This window comes from Manacus vitellinus, unplaced genomic scaffold, assembly GCF_001715985.3.
Source record: "Manacus vitellinus isolate BGI_N305 unplaced genomic scaffold, ASM171598v3 scaffold_9_pilon, whole genome shotgun sequence".
NCBI lineage: Eukaryota > Metazoa > Chordata > Aves > Passeriformes > Pipridae > Manacus > Manacus vitellinus.
The window spans coordinates 9,895,178-9,913,107 of NW_021940917.1; the positions used below are offsets into that span (position 1 = coordinate 9,895,178).

General features: G+C 45.0%; 1 protein-coding gene across 1 annotated transcript; it reads right to left on the bottom strand.

The window, feature by feature from the left end:
* Positions 1-1,716: 1,716 nt before the first annotated feature.
* TMEM215 (transmembrane protein 215) lies at positions 1,717-2,551 on the bottom strand. The gene has a single exon (XM_008923263.2). It carries the CDS (start codon positions 2,549-2,551, stop codon positions 1,832-1,834), a length of 720 nt encoding a protein of 239 aa, XP_008921511.1. The 3' UTR covers positions 1,717-1,831.
* Positions 2,552-17,930: the final 15,379 nt, after the last annotated feature.

A 17,930-nucleotide genomic window follows, 5' to 3' on the forward strand; every position in this document is an offset into this window, starting at 1 on the left:
GCCTGAGCAGCAAAGCTGCTAGTAACCACCTATTGGGAGGCTTTACCTAAGTCAAACTAGCTAGTGTTTTTTGAATGTGTCCTAATAGCATCCTGATGCTAAAGTGTGGCCAAAGCTTTAACATCTTGTTTGGTCTGAAAGAAATCAAATTATCCAACGTAAAAAATTTTGTTTCCTCCTTCTGGAAAGCTTTTCAGAGACTGGCTGACTGTTACTACTTGAAGTAAGTTTCTAAACAAACAAACAAGCACACAAGTGTATGCATAATATTTACATTCAGTATCCAGACAATTCCGTAGACAGAGAAAGTTCACTTTAGTGCAAAATTCTTTTCCACTTTCCTACACAACATCTGAGGTTTCTACAAAAGAAGGCCTGTTTTTCTTGTTTCCTATTCTGGTAATTCAAAACATTTATCTGGTGCAATTTATGGTTGACAAAAACGAGCTAAGTAGAGACAATTAGTAAGACTTGCATCACACAGGAACTTTTTGGAGTTGTGAGAGTTTAGTTATAGGAACTGGGGCTTTGTGAGATGCTAACTCTGTACTTTAGCAGCCTAAGACCTTAACCCTTGGAGCAGCTGCTTAGCATGTACATTGTGTTACACCATGTCTCTGATACCTAGTTAGTAGAGGCCAGTTAAGATTTTTATACACAGCATGGAAAATGCAATTTACTGTTGGACAGAATAGCTGGGATTTGTGTTTCTGCATGTTAACTGCAGGCTCAGATTTTGAATGAGCCAGGTTAATCCTCATTACTTGCTTCATATTTTCTTGCTACGTACCCACAAGCTGTGAGTAAAAATGTGTCAGTCAGGTCCTCTGTTCCCTCCCCACAGCAAAGGGGGTCTCAAATGGCTTTGAGACCTCTGACTGGACTGTAACCACGCATCACCCCTACAGAAACATCTGGCATTTTAGAAAAGGCACAAGAAAATGGCATTTTCAGAAGGGTAAGATCCTGCTCTGCACATAACCCATAGAAGTCTATTCCCTAAGCAACTTTTGAGGTACTGAAATACATTTTAAAGGCCTAAGTCCACTGACATCTGCTTCTAGTCTGTGCAAGAACTGTGTCATGATCATGTTGTAATCTCCTTGTCAAGTATGCCTATAAAATCCCAAAGTGTTAGAAACATTTCAGTAAGTCAAGACCAGTGGAGAATTAAGCTAACACATCTGTGTTGCATGCTATTGATGATGGATTAGCCTTTGAAAAGTCCTCTGAGCCTATCTGGTTCCTAGGAGACTTTCAGGAGAGCCCACAGGGTCAGCACATTGATTTCTTGATGCAGAGGAAAATAAAATCCTGTCAGGAAGAAGAAGGGGGGTAAATAACTTCTACGCTCCCTGACATCAGCCATCTACTGAAGTGCATGTTGACATCTCTCAATCCCTCCCAAAACAAAGTGACAGTATTTCAAAGATTCATTCAGCTATAGAGTACCACATTCTTTCCCACAGACAGCTTGAGTCTGATTCAGTTCTTGATCCCAGCTGACAGCCACTACCCTCCTGCCAGGCTGCCTACAGGCTTCGTACAATAGGCAGCAGGAAAACAGAAGGGAGAGAAAGGGAGAAAATAAAATTAAAATGTAATTTTTTTTTCCCCCAAAACGAAGAATGGAATTCTTTAACCTCTAAACATGCTTGTTTACTTACAGAAAGAGTATTTCAGGCACAAAAGGTTTAAGTCAGTCACATACCAGGTTAAATTGAAATAGTATCAGGATTGTCCCATGCAGTGTAGTCAGCTATATTATCCCCTATCAAGAAGTTGAAGTTGCAGTTTTTGTATACACACATATATGTAAAGTATATGTCTTTCACACTATGCTCTCCTGGTCTGAGTTGATTCCAGTAGGGTTTATGTAACAACAGTATTTGTCATAAGGGCTGTTATCCTTGTAAGAACAGACAATGATACTGTCTTTAGGTGCCACAAAAATGTTGTCTTCAATTTCAGGGCAAGCAGTGCTGTCCCTGCTGGGAGAAGAGCTCTTCTTCTCCAAGGCACTGTATGTGGAGCCATCTCCCACACACAGAGTCAGCGGCATCTGTGGGTAAGGGGTCTCCAGGTATTTCAGCATGTCTTCCTGTTCCACTTTCTCGATGAGGCTGTTGCATTCTCCCATGGTGGCAGCGACGGTGGTGCAGACGAAAATGGAATTCTCCTCACCCCGCAGCACTCTCCTGTCCCTCTGGTATGCTTTCTTGACCAGTTCGTCACAACTCCCCTTGCCAGACTCCAGGTCTGAGGGGGTCCTTAGCAGCTCCATGACATCTCTGTCCTTCACTCGCTTACAACACGGACGCATGTCCTCGGGCCACTTGGTGCAGCCGTCGGTCTTTCTGGTGAGGGCAATAGCGGCGATGCCCGGCAGACAGATGGCCGGCCCTATGGCCAGCAGCGGGATGTCTCCAAGGGTCTCTCCCTTCATGCCAGACACGGTGAACATGAAGCCGAACACTAGGAAGACGCTGACCAGAGCCACCACCAGCCCCGTCCGGGGGTTGATGTCGTCGGGTCTCAGGGTCCGCGCCATCCTGCCGCTGGGAGCGGGGACACTTCACTCCACCGGAGCGCCCCTCGGGACAGGGGACAGATGTGCCTCGGCAAGCGACTCAAGTTTCCCAGACAGTGAAGCGTGGAGAACTCCCGACAGCCGGCACCACTCGCCTTCCCGTCGGTGGAGCCGCAGACGGAGGGCGGGCCGGAGCCGGGAGCCGTCCTGCCTCCTCCCTCTCTCCCTCCCTCAATCCTCGGAGCCGCTTTGAGCTGCGCTAAGGCGGGAGCGGCCCTCCCTCCTCCGGCAGCCCCGCCGCGCCCTCCCACGAGTGGGCTCGGGGGGTTCAAACCCCGGCAAAGGGCGGGAGAAGAGACACCGGGGCGGTTTTAAGCAGTCGGCGGGCGGGGAGCAAGCAGCCGCGAAAGAATACCTGCCCTGCCGCCTCCTCCTCGTCCTCCTCCTCCCCCTCCCTGTCCTCCTCCTCCGGCCCCGCCGGAGCCCCGCAGCAGCCGTGAGTACGCGCACGGCCCCCGAGTGCCGCGGCGAGGGTGCTGCGGGGTCGGTACCGGGGGGTCGGCGGAGTTCCCCCACCCGATGGCCACCGCTGCTTGGCCGGCCCTGCTGCCACTCCGGGCAGTCTTTCCCTCACGAGTGGACCCCCGACTGGCGTCCTTCCCCGGGGGAGTCGGCCTGCGCATCCTGCGTACGGACCTCCGCCCCGAAAGCCCCTGTCTCCGTGGGGACAGGGCTTGCGGACTAAATCCTCCCCCGGACAGACAGCAGTCTTGCCCCGAGGCCTTTCCTGAGTTAGGCACGAGTGGAGAGCAAGGCTTCAGGAGATGCTGTGCTGCAGCTGGATTTCAGCCCGGAGGAGGCCCTTAGGGAAAAAGCCTCTCCCGGTGTTATTCCCTCCCCAAGATCCCAGAGTGAACTTAGATGCCGGGATGCATCTCGCAGGGGGTTCCTTGGTTTCAAAGGCTGTGATGGTGATGTTCCATCCCTGTGTTTTGATGCACTTGGGTGATGGCAAAGTAAGCACCTCGAGGTGAATGAGTATAGGAAAGAATCTGAAATGTGTGGGAATATGGAAATGCAGCAGCATGATCAGGAAGGTTGCCAGTGAAATAAAGGAGTAAATGCTTCCACCTGGGGAGAGATACTGGGAGATGAAAAGGAGTGATACCAAAGAGCTTTCAAGAAAATTAAGATAATAGAAAAGGACACACTGAACTAAATTGTGAAACCATGGTTTCTCTAAGTTTTCCCACTAACATAATTCCTTTTCCTCATACTACAGATTTGGAAAGCTCAGAAAAGCCAATTTAGGAAATGCACAAATGCTCTTCAACTTTAAGTCTTATTTACCCTCTTATTTACCCTCCCTACAGTACAACATGAACAGAGCACATCTGGGTTGTAGGTTTCTAAACTACCCGAGAATATCCTTTCATTAATGGGAACAGCTGCTGCCTTTCAGGACACTTTCTTCATAAATGGGATGTCAAGCTATAGCCTTTGCTGTTTAATTTGAAGGATGAATAAGTGGATGGGAAGGATGAGAAGTATACTTCTTCTGTTATTAAGGGAGAGTTATTAAGTCAGTGGCAGTAAGCTGGGTTTGAGATTAAAAGTTTGTAATGGACTATGATCATTGTTTCAACTTGTACTCCAGAAGGTTGTCCAGTAAAATCCACACTGAACCTACCTGCTGTTGCTGCATGGTCTGAAATAGGAATAATTTGGACTTTGTTAGAAATACTCTTCTTGACTGAAAGACTTAAAAATCAAAACCTTTCAGTTAGATTTCAGCACAAGTTAACTTCTACTTTTGCCACTGTGCAGGATTTAGCCATACAAGTAGTGTCTTGGCTCCTGTTTTCCAGAGTGAGAATTTGCTTCTTGTTTCCATCTGCTGTTATTCAGATGCACAGCTTTTATGTCTTCACACTGTAATTAATAATGTCTTTTTTTACCCGTCTGCTGAATTCTGTAGGAAAGGAAGTGATTAGCCTTCAGCCTGTCTGTCCCACATAAATAAAATATTGTAAAGTGTAAGTTATGAGCACTGTTGTGTTGATAACTAATGCCATGAAAGTCACAATTCCTGCTCCCTGACCTTCCTTCACCTCCCTTACTGCATATGAATAGTCTTTCAAAAAATTGGAGATTGGTTTTTAGTTGAAAAAAAAACTCTGATGCTTGGAAGTAACAATTACCTGAAATTGTATTCATCAACAGTCCTTCAGAAAAAGTGCATCACTATATGACACAGAAATGTAAATATTAGTGGCATCAGTGGAGAGGAAAAATACCTTAAGAGCTGCAGTACATGTCAGAATATCTAAGAGGAATAAAAATGGCCCTTCAAATTTAAGCGACAGGCTTACTGAGATGGAAAAAAGAACATCTACTTTGAAACAGAAAGCTATTAGTGGACAGAAGAATACAGAAAATGTCAGGATAAAGGTGGAACTAAATGCCTTCAATTTGTCCCTTTGTGAGTGTTTTCAAAACAAGATGTTTTCTTCCTGGGAGAGAGGGTAGGAGAGGGAAAACAAACACCCTGTTCCAGGAAAGCATGCTACAATTGTTAAAATGGTCTTGCAAATCTAGAAATCAAGAGATCAGCAAGTATCTCTTAACATAACTGAGTAACAATGCAAATAGTTGAATTTTCTATCCTGTTAATAACACAACCTCTTTTGAGGTGAAGCATGTTTCTGTTCTGGTGCTGTACAGAAAAATGAGGTACTCAACAACTTTTTTGCCTCAGTCTACCATGGCAACCTCTCTTCCCACACTTCTCAAGTGGATTTACTGTAAGATGGGGAGTGGGGCACAAAAATGGTTCCCAGTGTAATAGGTCAGGTTTGTGATCACCTGAGGAACCTGAACACCAGTTTATGGGATCCAGTGAGATGCTGTGCTGGTTTTGACTGGGATAGAGTTAATTTTCTTCACAGTGTCTAGTATGGGCCCGTGTTTTGTATCTATGCTGAACACAGGGGTGACAACATAAAGTAGTTTCTGTTATTGCTGGGCAGGGGTTACACAGACCCAAGGCCTTTTCTGCTTTTCCTTCTGCCACACTGGTAAGGAAATTAGGGATGTGTGGGAGACTGGGAGCAGACACAGCCAGGACAGGTGACCCAAATTGATCAAAGGGATATTCCAGACCCCACAACATTATGCTGAGTATATAAAGTGAGGGAAAGAAGGAGGGTGGAAGGGACATTTGGAATGATAATGTTTGTCTTCCCAAGTCACCCCTTGTGCGTGAAGGGGTCCTGCTCTGCTGAAGGTGGCTGAACACCCGCCTGCCCATATGAAGCAGTGAATGAATTCCTCATTTTGTTTTGCTTGTGTGCCTGGGTTTTGCTTTCCCCTTTATCTCAATCCAAAAGTTTTCTGAGTTTTACCCTTCTGATTCTCTGCCCAATACCAATGGTGAGAGAGTGAGTGAGCAGCTACATGGGGCTTGGCTACTTGCCGGGATTAAACCACAACAGATGCATCCCAGACTCCCAAGGGAATTGGCTGATGTAGTTGCCAAGCCACTCTCTATGGTATTTGAAAAGCCCTGGTAATCAGATGAATTCCCAGGTAACTGGAAAAGGGGAAATATTGGGCCCATCTTTTAAAAAGGTAGGAAAGAGGACACTGGAAACTACTGAACTTTCAGCCTTCCTAGGTTGACATTTCCCATTAAAAGCTACACAATGCTGCAAAAAGAAATAAACCAAACTCACCCCTGTGCCTGGAAGATTATGGAACAGGTCCTCTTAGAAGCTCTGCTAAGGCACATGGAGGACAGGGAGGTGATTTGTGACATAAAGTCAGCATGGCTTCACCAAGGACAAGTCCTGCCTGACCAACCAGGTGGCCTTCTATGATGGAGTGACTACATCAGTGGACAAAGGAAGGACTAGGGATGTCATCTATCTAGATTTCTGTAAGGTGTTTGATATGGTCTCTAACAACATCCTTCTCTCTAAATTGAAGAGAGAAGGATTTGACTGGGGAGCTGTTCAGTGAATAAGGAATTTTTTGGACAATCAGATCCAGAGGGTGGTGATCAACAGCTCAGTGTTCATATGGAGATTGGCAATAGGTAGTGTTCCTCAGGGGTCTGCAGTAGGACAAGTGCTGTGTAACTCACCCTCACTGCTGGAGAACCATCAGCAGTTTTGCAGTCAACCTGTTTTGAGTGGTTTGAGTGGTGCAATTGATGTGTCTGAGGGATGGGATGCCATCCAGAGGGACCTGGACAAGCTCAAGAAGTTGGTCCACAGGGATCTCCTGTGGTTTAAAAAGACCAAGGGCAAGATGTTGCACCTGGGTCAGAGCAACCCCCAGTATCAACACAGACTGGGGGATGAACAGAACAAGGGCAGCCCTAACGAGAAGGAGTTGGGGGTGCTGGTGGATGAGAGGCTGGACAGGAGCCAGCAATGTGAGCTTGCAGAAAGCTAATTCTATCCTGGGCTGCATCAAAAGCAGTATGGCCAGCAGGGCAAGGGAGGGGATTCTGCCCCTCTACTCTACTCTGGTGAGACCACACCTGTAGTGCTACATCCAGCTCTGGGGTCCCCAGCACAGGAAGGACATGGGCATGTTGGAGTGCATCTAGAGTAGGGCACCAAGGTGATTAGTGGGATGGAGTGCCTCTCTTAGGAAAGGCTGAGAGAATTGTTGAACCTCATGAGATTGCCATGGGCCCACTTCTCCATCTTGTGAAGGTCCCTCTGGGTGGCATCCTGTCCTTCATGTGTGTCAGCCACTCCACTCAGCTTGGTGTCATCTGCAAATTTGCTGAGGGTGCACTCAATCCCTTTATCTATGTCATTAGACATATGTCATCTGGTCCAAAGTACAGGCCCCTGAGGGACAGCACTTGTCACTGATGTCCATCAAGACTCTGAGCCCTTGACCACTACCCTCTGAATGTGACCATCCAAGCAATTTCTTATCAATCTAAAAGTCCACTTATTAAATCCATCTATCTCCTATTTAGATAGCAGGATATTGTGGGGGACCACATTGAAGGCTTTACAGAAGTCCAGATAAATGGCATCCATAGCCCTTCCCTTGTCCACTGATGTAGTCAATCAATCCATTCCTTTTTCCAGTCACTGGGAATTTTTTCTGATTGCCATGGCTTTGCAAATATGATGGAAAGTGACTTACCAACTACACTAGCTAATTTCCTGAGGACTCTGGGAGGTATCTTGTTGGATCCCATAGACAGGTATGTTCAGGTTCCTCAGGTGATCATGAAAGTGATCTCATACTGTAGGAAGCCCTTTTCTTCCCAGGCCTCCATCTTGCAGTCCATCGACTCACGAGGTGAGGGAATAGAGATTGGCAATGAAGACTGAAGCAAAACAGTTGAGTACCTCAGCCTTCTCTCATCCATCATTACCAGTTTTCCTGTCACGTTAATCAGAGGGGCACATTTTCTTTGATCTTTCTTTATTACTATGGAACAATCAAAACAGCTATCCAGATCAACAACTTTAGATGTGCTACATTCTTTCTGGTTTTTATGTAGGCTTGATGGTAGAGATAGAAAAGAATGGATCAAGATGGATGTGCTGGAAAGGGTACTGGTTGAGTAACAGGTAATTTTTCTTAAACCCTTCTCTCAACCTGTTGCCTTGCAGATATGATTGTGTGCTTCTGTCAATGGCTTTTTGCAAAAGCAAAGCCTTTCTCTGACCAGGTAGTACTGCAAAATCCATGGAAAAGTGTGTGTGGCATATTCTTTAATATCCTACAGTTAAAAGATCTGGCAGATGGAGTTTCAAATTAATGCACTACAACTGACAGCTGGCTTTTTGATAAGATCTCAGCCACACTATATGAGGACTCTAGAAGTTCTTAATAACAGGTAAAATTAGACTCCTATTTCCACCTTCCAAGCTCTGTGGCAATGCTAAAACTTGATACTGCTTCTGAATGTGGGATCATGTAAATCCTACCTATAATCTGGATATGGAACACAGGACTAGTTTTGCTGACAAGGATTGGGATGCTCAAGTTTCAAGCTTTTACAGTTAGGCACTTGTGAACACATTTGAGCCAGCCCATTACCCTGGGCAGACAATCATACTGCTGAGGTCACTGGCAGGCACTTCAAACCCGCTCAAGTACTGCTTGCTAAAGTGGATGCTGAATGCACCACATCCATCTCCAGGCCTTCTTGAACATTGTGTTTTCTTGGCAACATCCACAAGAAGAAATACTTGAGAATTTCTTTGTGTTGTGCAACTGTGTGCTGTGATCCTCATGCACCTCAATTAATAGATTTTTTTTCCCACTTAACAATGCTTGTTGTTCAACCAGCTCCACATACCAAATTACCTTATTTATATTTCTTAGGGGATCTGTCTAGCTACACCCTATGCCTCTTCCATGTTTCTGGACTGTGCTCAAAGCCCCAGGCAGTTCTTTGTGTTTTCATGTCCTCAAACACAAAAAGTTCACTTGAGGGAGGCTTTTTGGACTCTGGCTGTTCACTGATGCCCCTGAGCCTTGATCTTTGTTGACAATCATATGTGCTTGACTGCTGATTGCTGGCTGATTGGCTGGATGTGGGAGGATTCTCCTGATAAGAGCATTCGATCAATAAACAAGGGGGCAAAAGGGAAACAACAGATGTCTGAAGGGCTTGTGCTTTGTCACTGAGCCTTCACAGAAGGAGTGGGATTCAAAAACCCTGGCAGTGAGTCAAGCATCCATCTTGAGGTGGGGACTTAGCAGGATTGCTGTGGAAGTAGTACAGGCTGCCGTATGAGCCACATCAACAGCTAATAAATTAGCCTGTATCATTCAGTGGGAACTTTGTCCATCTGCATCATATTTCCTGGTATGCTCTTTCCCTTTGGGAAACTTCTTATTAAATACACTTTATTGCTTCTATTGAAGATTACTCAAAAGATGCAATAAACTCAGGGAAGTCACAAGTACGGTGAGCTATGCACAGTGGTAGATAATGCTTTGTCCCAAAAAACTTAGCAAACGCTTCTGAAAAGGTGTCTCTACTCAAGTTGCTTGTCTGTGGAGAAAGAGAAAGGGAAAATAACCAATGTCAGGTTGTCTTGACCTAACTCTACAGAAGAAGCTAATAATTTTGGGTGTGGTGAAACACCTTTAAAGCAGTTTTAAGCATAATCATGTAGAAATGTATGACCAAGTATTAGGGCCCTTGCAATGACTAATTCTTTCTATGAAGCTTGCTGACACCCTTCCTGTCTGTTTAAGAAAATTAAGTAAATAAGGGAACTCATCAAAAGACTGATGAAATTCAGCAAGGGGAAATTCCAAGTCCTGCACATGGAGAGAAAAAAAAATTAAAAACCCCCTCACATATATACATACGTATATATACATACCTACCTATATCTATACACACACATATGTGTGTGTGTGTATATATATATATATATACATACACATATATATATATCTATATAGATATATGCATGCTATGTGCTGCACAGCTGAAAAGCAGAATAGGACGTGGGGGTCCTGGTGGATACTAAGTTGAACCAGCAGTGTGCCTTTGTGGCAAAGAAGGCGAATTGTGGTCTGGGCTGCATTGTAGTAGGAGGAGTATTGCCAGCCAGCTGGCAGGTGATCCTGCCCCTCCACACTGGTAAGGTTACACCTAGAGTACTTTGTCCAGTTCTGGGCTCCTCAGTACAGTAGAGCCATGAACATACTGGAGAGAATCATTTCCTCAATGGACTTTCCAGTGGAAAGGTCATTAAGATGACTCAGGGACTGGAGCACCTCTGCTATAAGGAAAGTGTGAGGGAGCTGAGACTCTTCAGCCTGAAGAAGAGAAGGCTCAGAGGGATCTTGTCAATGCATATAAATACCTGCAAGAAGGTTGCAAAGAGGATGGAGCAAGGCTCCAAGTGGTGCCCAGGGACAAGACCGGAGGTGGTAGGCACAAATTAAAACACAGAAGATTCCCTCTGAACCTCAGGATACAGTTTTTCATTTTGAGGGTGACCAAGCACTAGCACAGATCGCCCAAAGAGGTGGTGGAGTCTCCACCTTGGAATTACTCAAAAGCCATCAGGACATGGTCCTGGCAAACTGCTGTGGATGACCCTGCTTGATCAGAGGTGTTGGATCAGATGAACCTCAGGAATTTCTTCCAATGTGCACCAGTCTGTGATTCTTTAATGGCAGAGAAAATGATGGATGAATGTGTGTATGTGGGTGTGCACAGCCTGAGCAGTCTCTCATCACTGTGTGCAGGGGCACTGGAGGCAGAAGAAAGGCAAAAGGCATTTTTTACTGGAGAAGGGGATGCAAGTAGCTCCCTTTGAAGGAGATGAAATCTGCATGGTGCACCAGGTGTTCTCTGGAGGAAAGAATGCAATGTGACATAAGGCATGGAGTAGCTGTGTTCTTGAATAACATGAAATCTGCTTTTTTTCAGGAGGCAGTCTGTCTGATCCCTGTCAAATGGTGATGGCTTCCCTCCACCATCTGGTCCACCAGACCATCAGCCATCACCTGGCTGGAGGCACCAGAGCAGTTTGCTGCAGTCCCATGGTAGCTCCTCAGCTCTCAGGCACTTCCCTAGCAGCCCCCCTTCTTGCTGCCTTTGGAAATACCTATTGCTTTACCTGCCACCACCCCACAAGCTGTGTATCTCAGAGCAGCTTCCTCAACCAATGCCCTCCAGCAGCTGCAGGGCCACAGAGGCTCCTCAGCAGACACACCTCACCTCAGCCCAGCTAGTTGCTGGTGGTGAAGATCTTTCAGGCCTTCTCTGAAGTCCCAGAGGTGAGTGATTAGCCACCAGATAGGTATCTGTCAGCTCTGCTGTCCCGGTGATCGATGCCCAAAGCCAGCAATCAGAGCAGCTGGGGATCAAACCATCAGCATGTACATGCTGCGCAATTCTCCTTTTTGTATTTGGCCGTCAGGTCCATCAGACCAAGGTCAGGGAGCGAAAGAAGTCTGTCCAGGCTTTCTTCCAATGAGTGTGAGCTGCTGGAGATTGACTTCAGAGGAAACACGGTTTGAATTTTAGCCACAGGTACCAACCCTGAGGATTTTGGGAGGAAGGATGTGAAGAAATAGTTGTTAGGAAGATATTGCTGTTTTCCTCCATGCATAGTGCATGGATTCAACCACTTTTCCTGAAGCTGCACCTGTAGTATCCGTTATCTAACTAAACCATTGCAGATGGTGAGATGACGACAACCATGAGTCAGTCACGGTTCTGCACTGTGTCAGGGAGCAGGATTTAAAGGTAGGGTTATATGTTCATTGTGCTGAGGGCACAGCACTGTGAATGTATAAATCAGATTCTGGTGTTTACTACATGAGGAGGTGTGTAACCACAAAGGTTGAAGGACAGTGATGGGGGAGGACTCTGCCAGTGTTACACGCCTTCCAACGTAATAGGGTGTTCTTGTGTTTCAAAGGCATTTGGTGCAGGGAGGGTATTAAAGTTTTTATAGCTGTACACTTGGAGTGCTTGCAATACTTAGAGCTGGTAAAAACCTGGCATGCTGATATCAGGGCATATCAAAAGCCTTTTGATTGCAAGTGTGGGTGTAAATACACAGCTAATTCACTCCCTTTCTGTAGAACAGACCTGTATCTCTGAAGATGCAGGGAAGAATGCTGTAAAAAACAGCTACATATGTTGCAGAGGAGGAGCAGAGTACATGAAGGTCTCCAGCCATCCTACAGGAGTAAGGGGTGGTGCAAACCAAACTTTGAGCACAGGTTCAGAATGGCCAAACCTGTTCCTCTGCCCACCCTCATCTACCCTGCACTCTGTATGGAGCAGAGGCATCCTAGGCCACTCAGGGCAGCTCCATTTGAATATTGATGTGTCTTACCATCCCCCACAGATGGGCTTTAACCTTGCTGCTGGGTTTAGAGGGCCCCAGTGAACACTTACCCAATGCTGGCCCTTCACAGCCCATCACAACCCATTCTCTGGTGAGGCTCCATCTCTACATTCAGTATCAGGCATCACGTAACCTATGTCCTCTGTCAAGGAATTTCCAGCCTACAAATAAGGCAATGTGGCAAATTCCTTTCTTGCTCTGCTGTGGAATACTGTCCAATGCATATGTGCAAAATTGTTTAATTCACTTCCACCAAAGAACATATCTTTCACTGCATGGTGGTAGGGAAGACATGGTAACAGAAATTTTATAATAGGCTTTTTTCTCCTTCCTGCAAAGTACAGGTGGTTCCTTAGGCTCTGATGGCATTTTGGGTCATCAATGTAGCACAAGTGTGGGCACTGCCTCTCACTGACCTGCTCCCAAAAGCCCTGGAACAGCATGACAGCTATCAGAGGTCTGGTCCCAAGACCTGCAGGGGACGACACTCCTAAAGGAGGAGCCAGTGTGCTTCCTGCTTTCCTGACTGCCAAGTAGACAGGCACAGCTTGTGCAGTGCCATCCTGACACAGGATAAAGGCCCTTGGGTAAGCATGTCCTTGAGGCTTTCAGTAGACCCCAAACGCCCACTTCCCAAGTCTTGTTTTCATTTTCTGTTCAGGAAGCCACATTCAGCTGAAGCCATGGAATATGGGCATCAAAGACTCCTTGTCTAGACAGACAGCTCATCTGAGGTGCAGCCACTTGGCTTGAACACCTCCTCAACCCACCCACCTATGGAGAGTGAGCACAGGCCAGTTTGGGACCCTCATCTACTGCTGTCATGGTCTCTGAAAAGGAGCAACCAGCCATTGGGGTATTTTGACAAGTACCTTGTGCTTTGACAGGAAGCTGCAATGTGGCAGGATGAGTAATTAATTAGCCTTGTGCTGCCACAAGCGTTTCCAGTCCCAGCTGACAACAGACTAATTAAGAAAGTCCCTGTGGAATCTATTTTAGATAACCATTTACTTTGATACAAATTAACAAGGGCTTTTCTAACGGTTTATTTCACAGGCTACTCATTAGATTAATTTATGGGGTAAACAGCCAGAACTTGAATAGACACTTTTGCTGAAGAGTGTACTATCTTATCAAGGCAAAACACTTGCTTCCTTCTGATTTTTTGTGTCATGTTGTTTGTTCTCAGATGTTACCTTAACCCAAGTCCAATGGCTTTGAAAACTGAAGTAAGTGCTGGTTCTTAAGAACCGAATAATGTCCCTTGTATGTGATTTGCCCATCGGAGTCATTTGACTGAGCACCATGAGTGCTAAGTGCACTCCATTTTGAGTGTTGTCTCTTTCAGCATCTTGGTGAAGATTGAGGAACCAAACTTCCTGCCACCACAATGATCCCTGCATCTGTGACTGAGGCAAACACTGATACTCATGTACCAGTGCATGAAGTGTGACTTCATGTGCAACCTCAAGGGTTTCACAGGATCTCCCACAAAGCCTAAGAGAACCAGAAAAGGGCCCTACATCTCCCAGATGGCAGGAAAGAGTGTCCTCCCTTCCTACATTAGCTTTCAAAAGCTTGACCCTACCTAACAACTGCACAGTTTGTCTTTAGGATCCTGCAGGAGTCTCAGATGTAGTCTGGAACAGAGTAGGGATGTGGGTTGATAGTGAACCTACAAGCAAACTGGTTATCTCCACTTGAGGATCTGTCCAAATGGGAAAACATGTAGGAGGATTTTACCTTCCCTTACTGTCTGCACTGCTTCTTGTTTACAAAGTATAGCAGTGATGGTGAAGTATTTGACTCCAAATCACGGGTGAGTGGATGACAGCAAAGATGGCAGGTTGGACCTTATGTAGCATGTGATTGCATAGCTTGGGAAGAGAAGTGCGGCTCTGGACAGAGAAAAAGAGTGAAGAACCTGAGCTGGAAGGTCTCACCTGGGGAATAAGGTGGTACCACAGCAGGAACTAAAAGCTCTTTGTCATTTTCAGCAGGGTACAGTTCTCCACATGACTGAGATCAGGTATTTCCATCATCACTAGAATTAATTGGGAAAGTCTCTTTGAAATGCATATTTGAATATCTAATATATTTTCTTTTTTCTTTGGAAGGATAGTACCCAATTCCCCATTTTCAGAGACCAATAGAAACTTAGGTGAAATCCACAGAGATAAATTTTTCTTTCACATTTGGTTGAAATTGGATTGTGGATATGTATACATAACAACTCTGTTGGGGAAATTGCTTAAGCTGGGGGTTACTCTCTAGAAATCATCTGCTCAGAGACACACAGATCAAGAAAATCTTCCATGCTTTTCTTTCTAAAATGCTGATCCAAACTAGAACCCCTAGATTCTTGTTTAAGCTTGTTTAAGGAAGTGAAAACTAAAAGTTTAAGTGGGATTATCAGCTTGCATTTCTTAGCACCTAATTATGTTTAATTTTTGCCTCACTCTCTCCCACTCCCAGAAATTCTACATGGGCAGAATTTGGAACATTTCCCCTGTGTCATGGCAACAGAGCTGTGCTGTAGAGGCTCCACAAAGTCACACACATTACGATTTTTATCCCTTGTTGCAGGCTGGTGATGCATAAACTCTTCCTTCCCAGTCCTGTCTGACCATTTTGGAGGCAAGCAGCTACAGTGAACATCAAGTGCGACTTCATTTGCTATAGCTATCTGCTTTCCACCTCCTAATCCTTAAGGCTGTTGATGATTTCCCCCATGGCTGGATGATGGGATGCTGGTGACCCACTTCCCAAGTCTGAAGGGACCACAGAGCATAGGGTAGCTGCAGTGCCCAGCCACTCTGTTGAAGCTGAGTGCTGACAGCCAGGAGGTAGCAAGGATGGAACACAATTGCTTCTAAAATGCACACAGTGTGCTTCCCATAGCAGATGCTTCTGCCTTATCTGTGTGACAGAATGTGCTGTTGACTCAAAAGGCCAGACTCCTCACAGGTGAACACTGGCTTAGTGCTATCAGCTTCGATTTCTTTCTGCCAAAAGCCTCCAAGGACCCTATTAAGAAGGGGCCTTGGCTTTTTTTTAGGAGGAGTAGCTTTATATAAGCAGCCTATGCCACATTGATGCAGTTTTTACTCCTATCCTTTTCTGACCAGTCCTCTGGGCATTTCATGGTGGCTTCCTGAGGTCACTGGCACTGCTGTGCTGACTCCTACCTGGTGTGTTACTCCCTTGCCAGAGCTCAGCCTGCCAGAACAATAACTTTATCTACCAGGAGCACTCATGTCAACTGCTGGATGCAGCTAGGTGAGCTGCAGTTGTCACTCCTTTTGAAACCATCTGCTGGTTGTTTTTTGGTTCTTTTTTAATCACCTTTAAATATCTGCTCTCAAGAACATTGTGTGGTTTCTAAGGATGCTGTATGCATAAGAGCCCCCAGGTTGTAAACTTGTGTGTCCTTTGTGCTTTGGTGTGTTAACAGATGGGGTACTTGGCTGTGTTGCACTGCCTGAGAGTCTGTCTGGCCTCTAAAGCTGACTTGATATCTGCTGCTGATTTTCCAGAGAAGAAAATCTTCATAGGACCATGAGGCTAGGGGCAAGGTCTTATGGATGTTTTAACACCAAGTGACTACATATGGTACATATTTCTTTGCAGAGGCATGCTCAGCCCCAGTAGTAACATTGAACAGTGCATTTTACCTGATTATGCTGCTTTTTGATTTTCAGACCTCACTAAATATGTGGGTGTGATTGCTAGGTACTACCTTGCCTCTGGGTCCCAGATCAAGCATTCGGTTTCTTCTATACTCCTACCCCACTTCAGGGCAAAGCTGTCTCACGGATGATGTGGTCTGCTGCTAAATACACTGAAAACAGCCATGAAGCAGGTAGTCCTTGAGCTTAAACTGTAGAGAATTATCCTATATTTCTAGTAAGGTTATTGGTTCCTATCGTGAATTCCTGCCCTAAATACCACCCTATTTTGCCCAAGGGGAGCCAGCAGTAGCTGTGTTATCCCATGGCTTGTTGCAGGATCCCTGACTTCAGCAAGGCAAGTTTCTAGTGATATTTTAGCATTCATTCAGACCCTGTGTCCCTGTCAGGATCTTTTCCATAGTTCCTACTCAGGTGCTAGATGCACAGCATGTAATCAGGCAGAGGGACAAAGACTGGATGAAAAATTTCTCAGCAACATTTATCTGACAGATTCATCCTCTGTGATCAAAGACCCTGTCTTGATCCTGTTAAATTTAATGGACATTTTACTAAAAACCTCAAAAGACTAGGATATGACTCTCTCTTATTTGTGAACAAGACCATTATATCATTATAGCTTTGGAAGAAATTAAATCCCTTCCCCTACTCTTTGGGTGGGAGGAAAAGGCATTTATTATGCTTCCTTCTTGGATAATGCCTGTTCTCAGAACTGGTAATCACCTGAGACAGGAGCTGGTGTAGCCTGTGTCAGAGGAGTGTGCTGTAGTAATTTCTCTCAGCATCATATAATTAGCCCTGAGTTTGGGAGATGGTTTCTACTAGATAGAGCTAAGTTTACCTCCATGATTGCAGCTGTGCATTTTTAGTCCCTGCAACCACTGGTGCTGCAGAGCCTGGCTTTGAACTTCCACTACTTTTTATTCTTTCCTGGGAGATTTGGTACAGAGAGGGGTGTTGAAATGATTTCTCTGTCTTCCCCCAAAATTTATATTTCTGGAGTGTGTCTCAAATGTACTTAGGAAAAGGAATGAATTCAGCAGTATGACTGTGCTAGCAGAGCAGATGTTTTGCTGATGGTAGCTATTTTCCCTTTCATGTTAGCACTGAATTTGTTTTGGTATTCTTGAAATGCCTTTAAACTCTTCATTTCTTCTTTAGAGTGAGCTGAAATGGTCCCTTGTGTGAAAGTTAGCTTTGGGAAGACAGCACTAAGCCTCTTACGAGTGCAAAGCTGTGCCTGTGTTTAGACTCATTCCATCACCCTCTATGGCATTTGAGCTGATTCTTCTTTTTATGCCTATCACTTTCTCATTTCCTTTGGCTAGGATCCCTCTTTCTTTCTGCTGAAATGTTTGGAGGGCAGACAATTCCATGGCTGCCTGCAGATGAAACCAGATCAGTCTTCGGCATTGAGTTGTGTAACAGCTGCCCACTGTCACTACAGAGACAATTTTGGGACAGTGTCATCAGCTTTGTCAATCCATATGTGCCAGGGACATTTTTGCTGGATAAAAGCTTAAGTGCACATTAACTGGATCAAATTCTTAAATGTACATCTGAGATATGAAGAGTAAAATAGAACACCCAACTTCCATTAACCAAACAAAATTCATTAGTGTAATTCATTAATATAAGCCAAAGGTTCCATGAATTCCAGCTATCCATAGGCACATGATCTCTAAAAGGTCATCCTGTGTTCACTTTAGTCAGTATATGAATATGTGTGAATGAGCAAGAAAAATTTTAGTTTTCTCTTTGCAAATTTTATTTTTTTTAATTTTTTTTTAATAAAGCTTGTAATTGTCAGGTCTGTGTTTATCAAAAGCATGTGACAAA

Bases quoted from the DNA above. Each gene is read 5' to 3' on its own strand.
- TMEM215 (XM_008923263.2), bottom strand. From the start codon at position 2,551: ATGGCGCGGACCCTGAGACCCGACGACATCAACCCCCGGACGGGGCTG.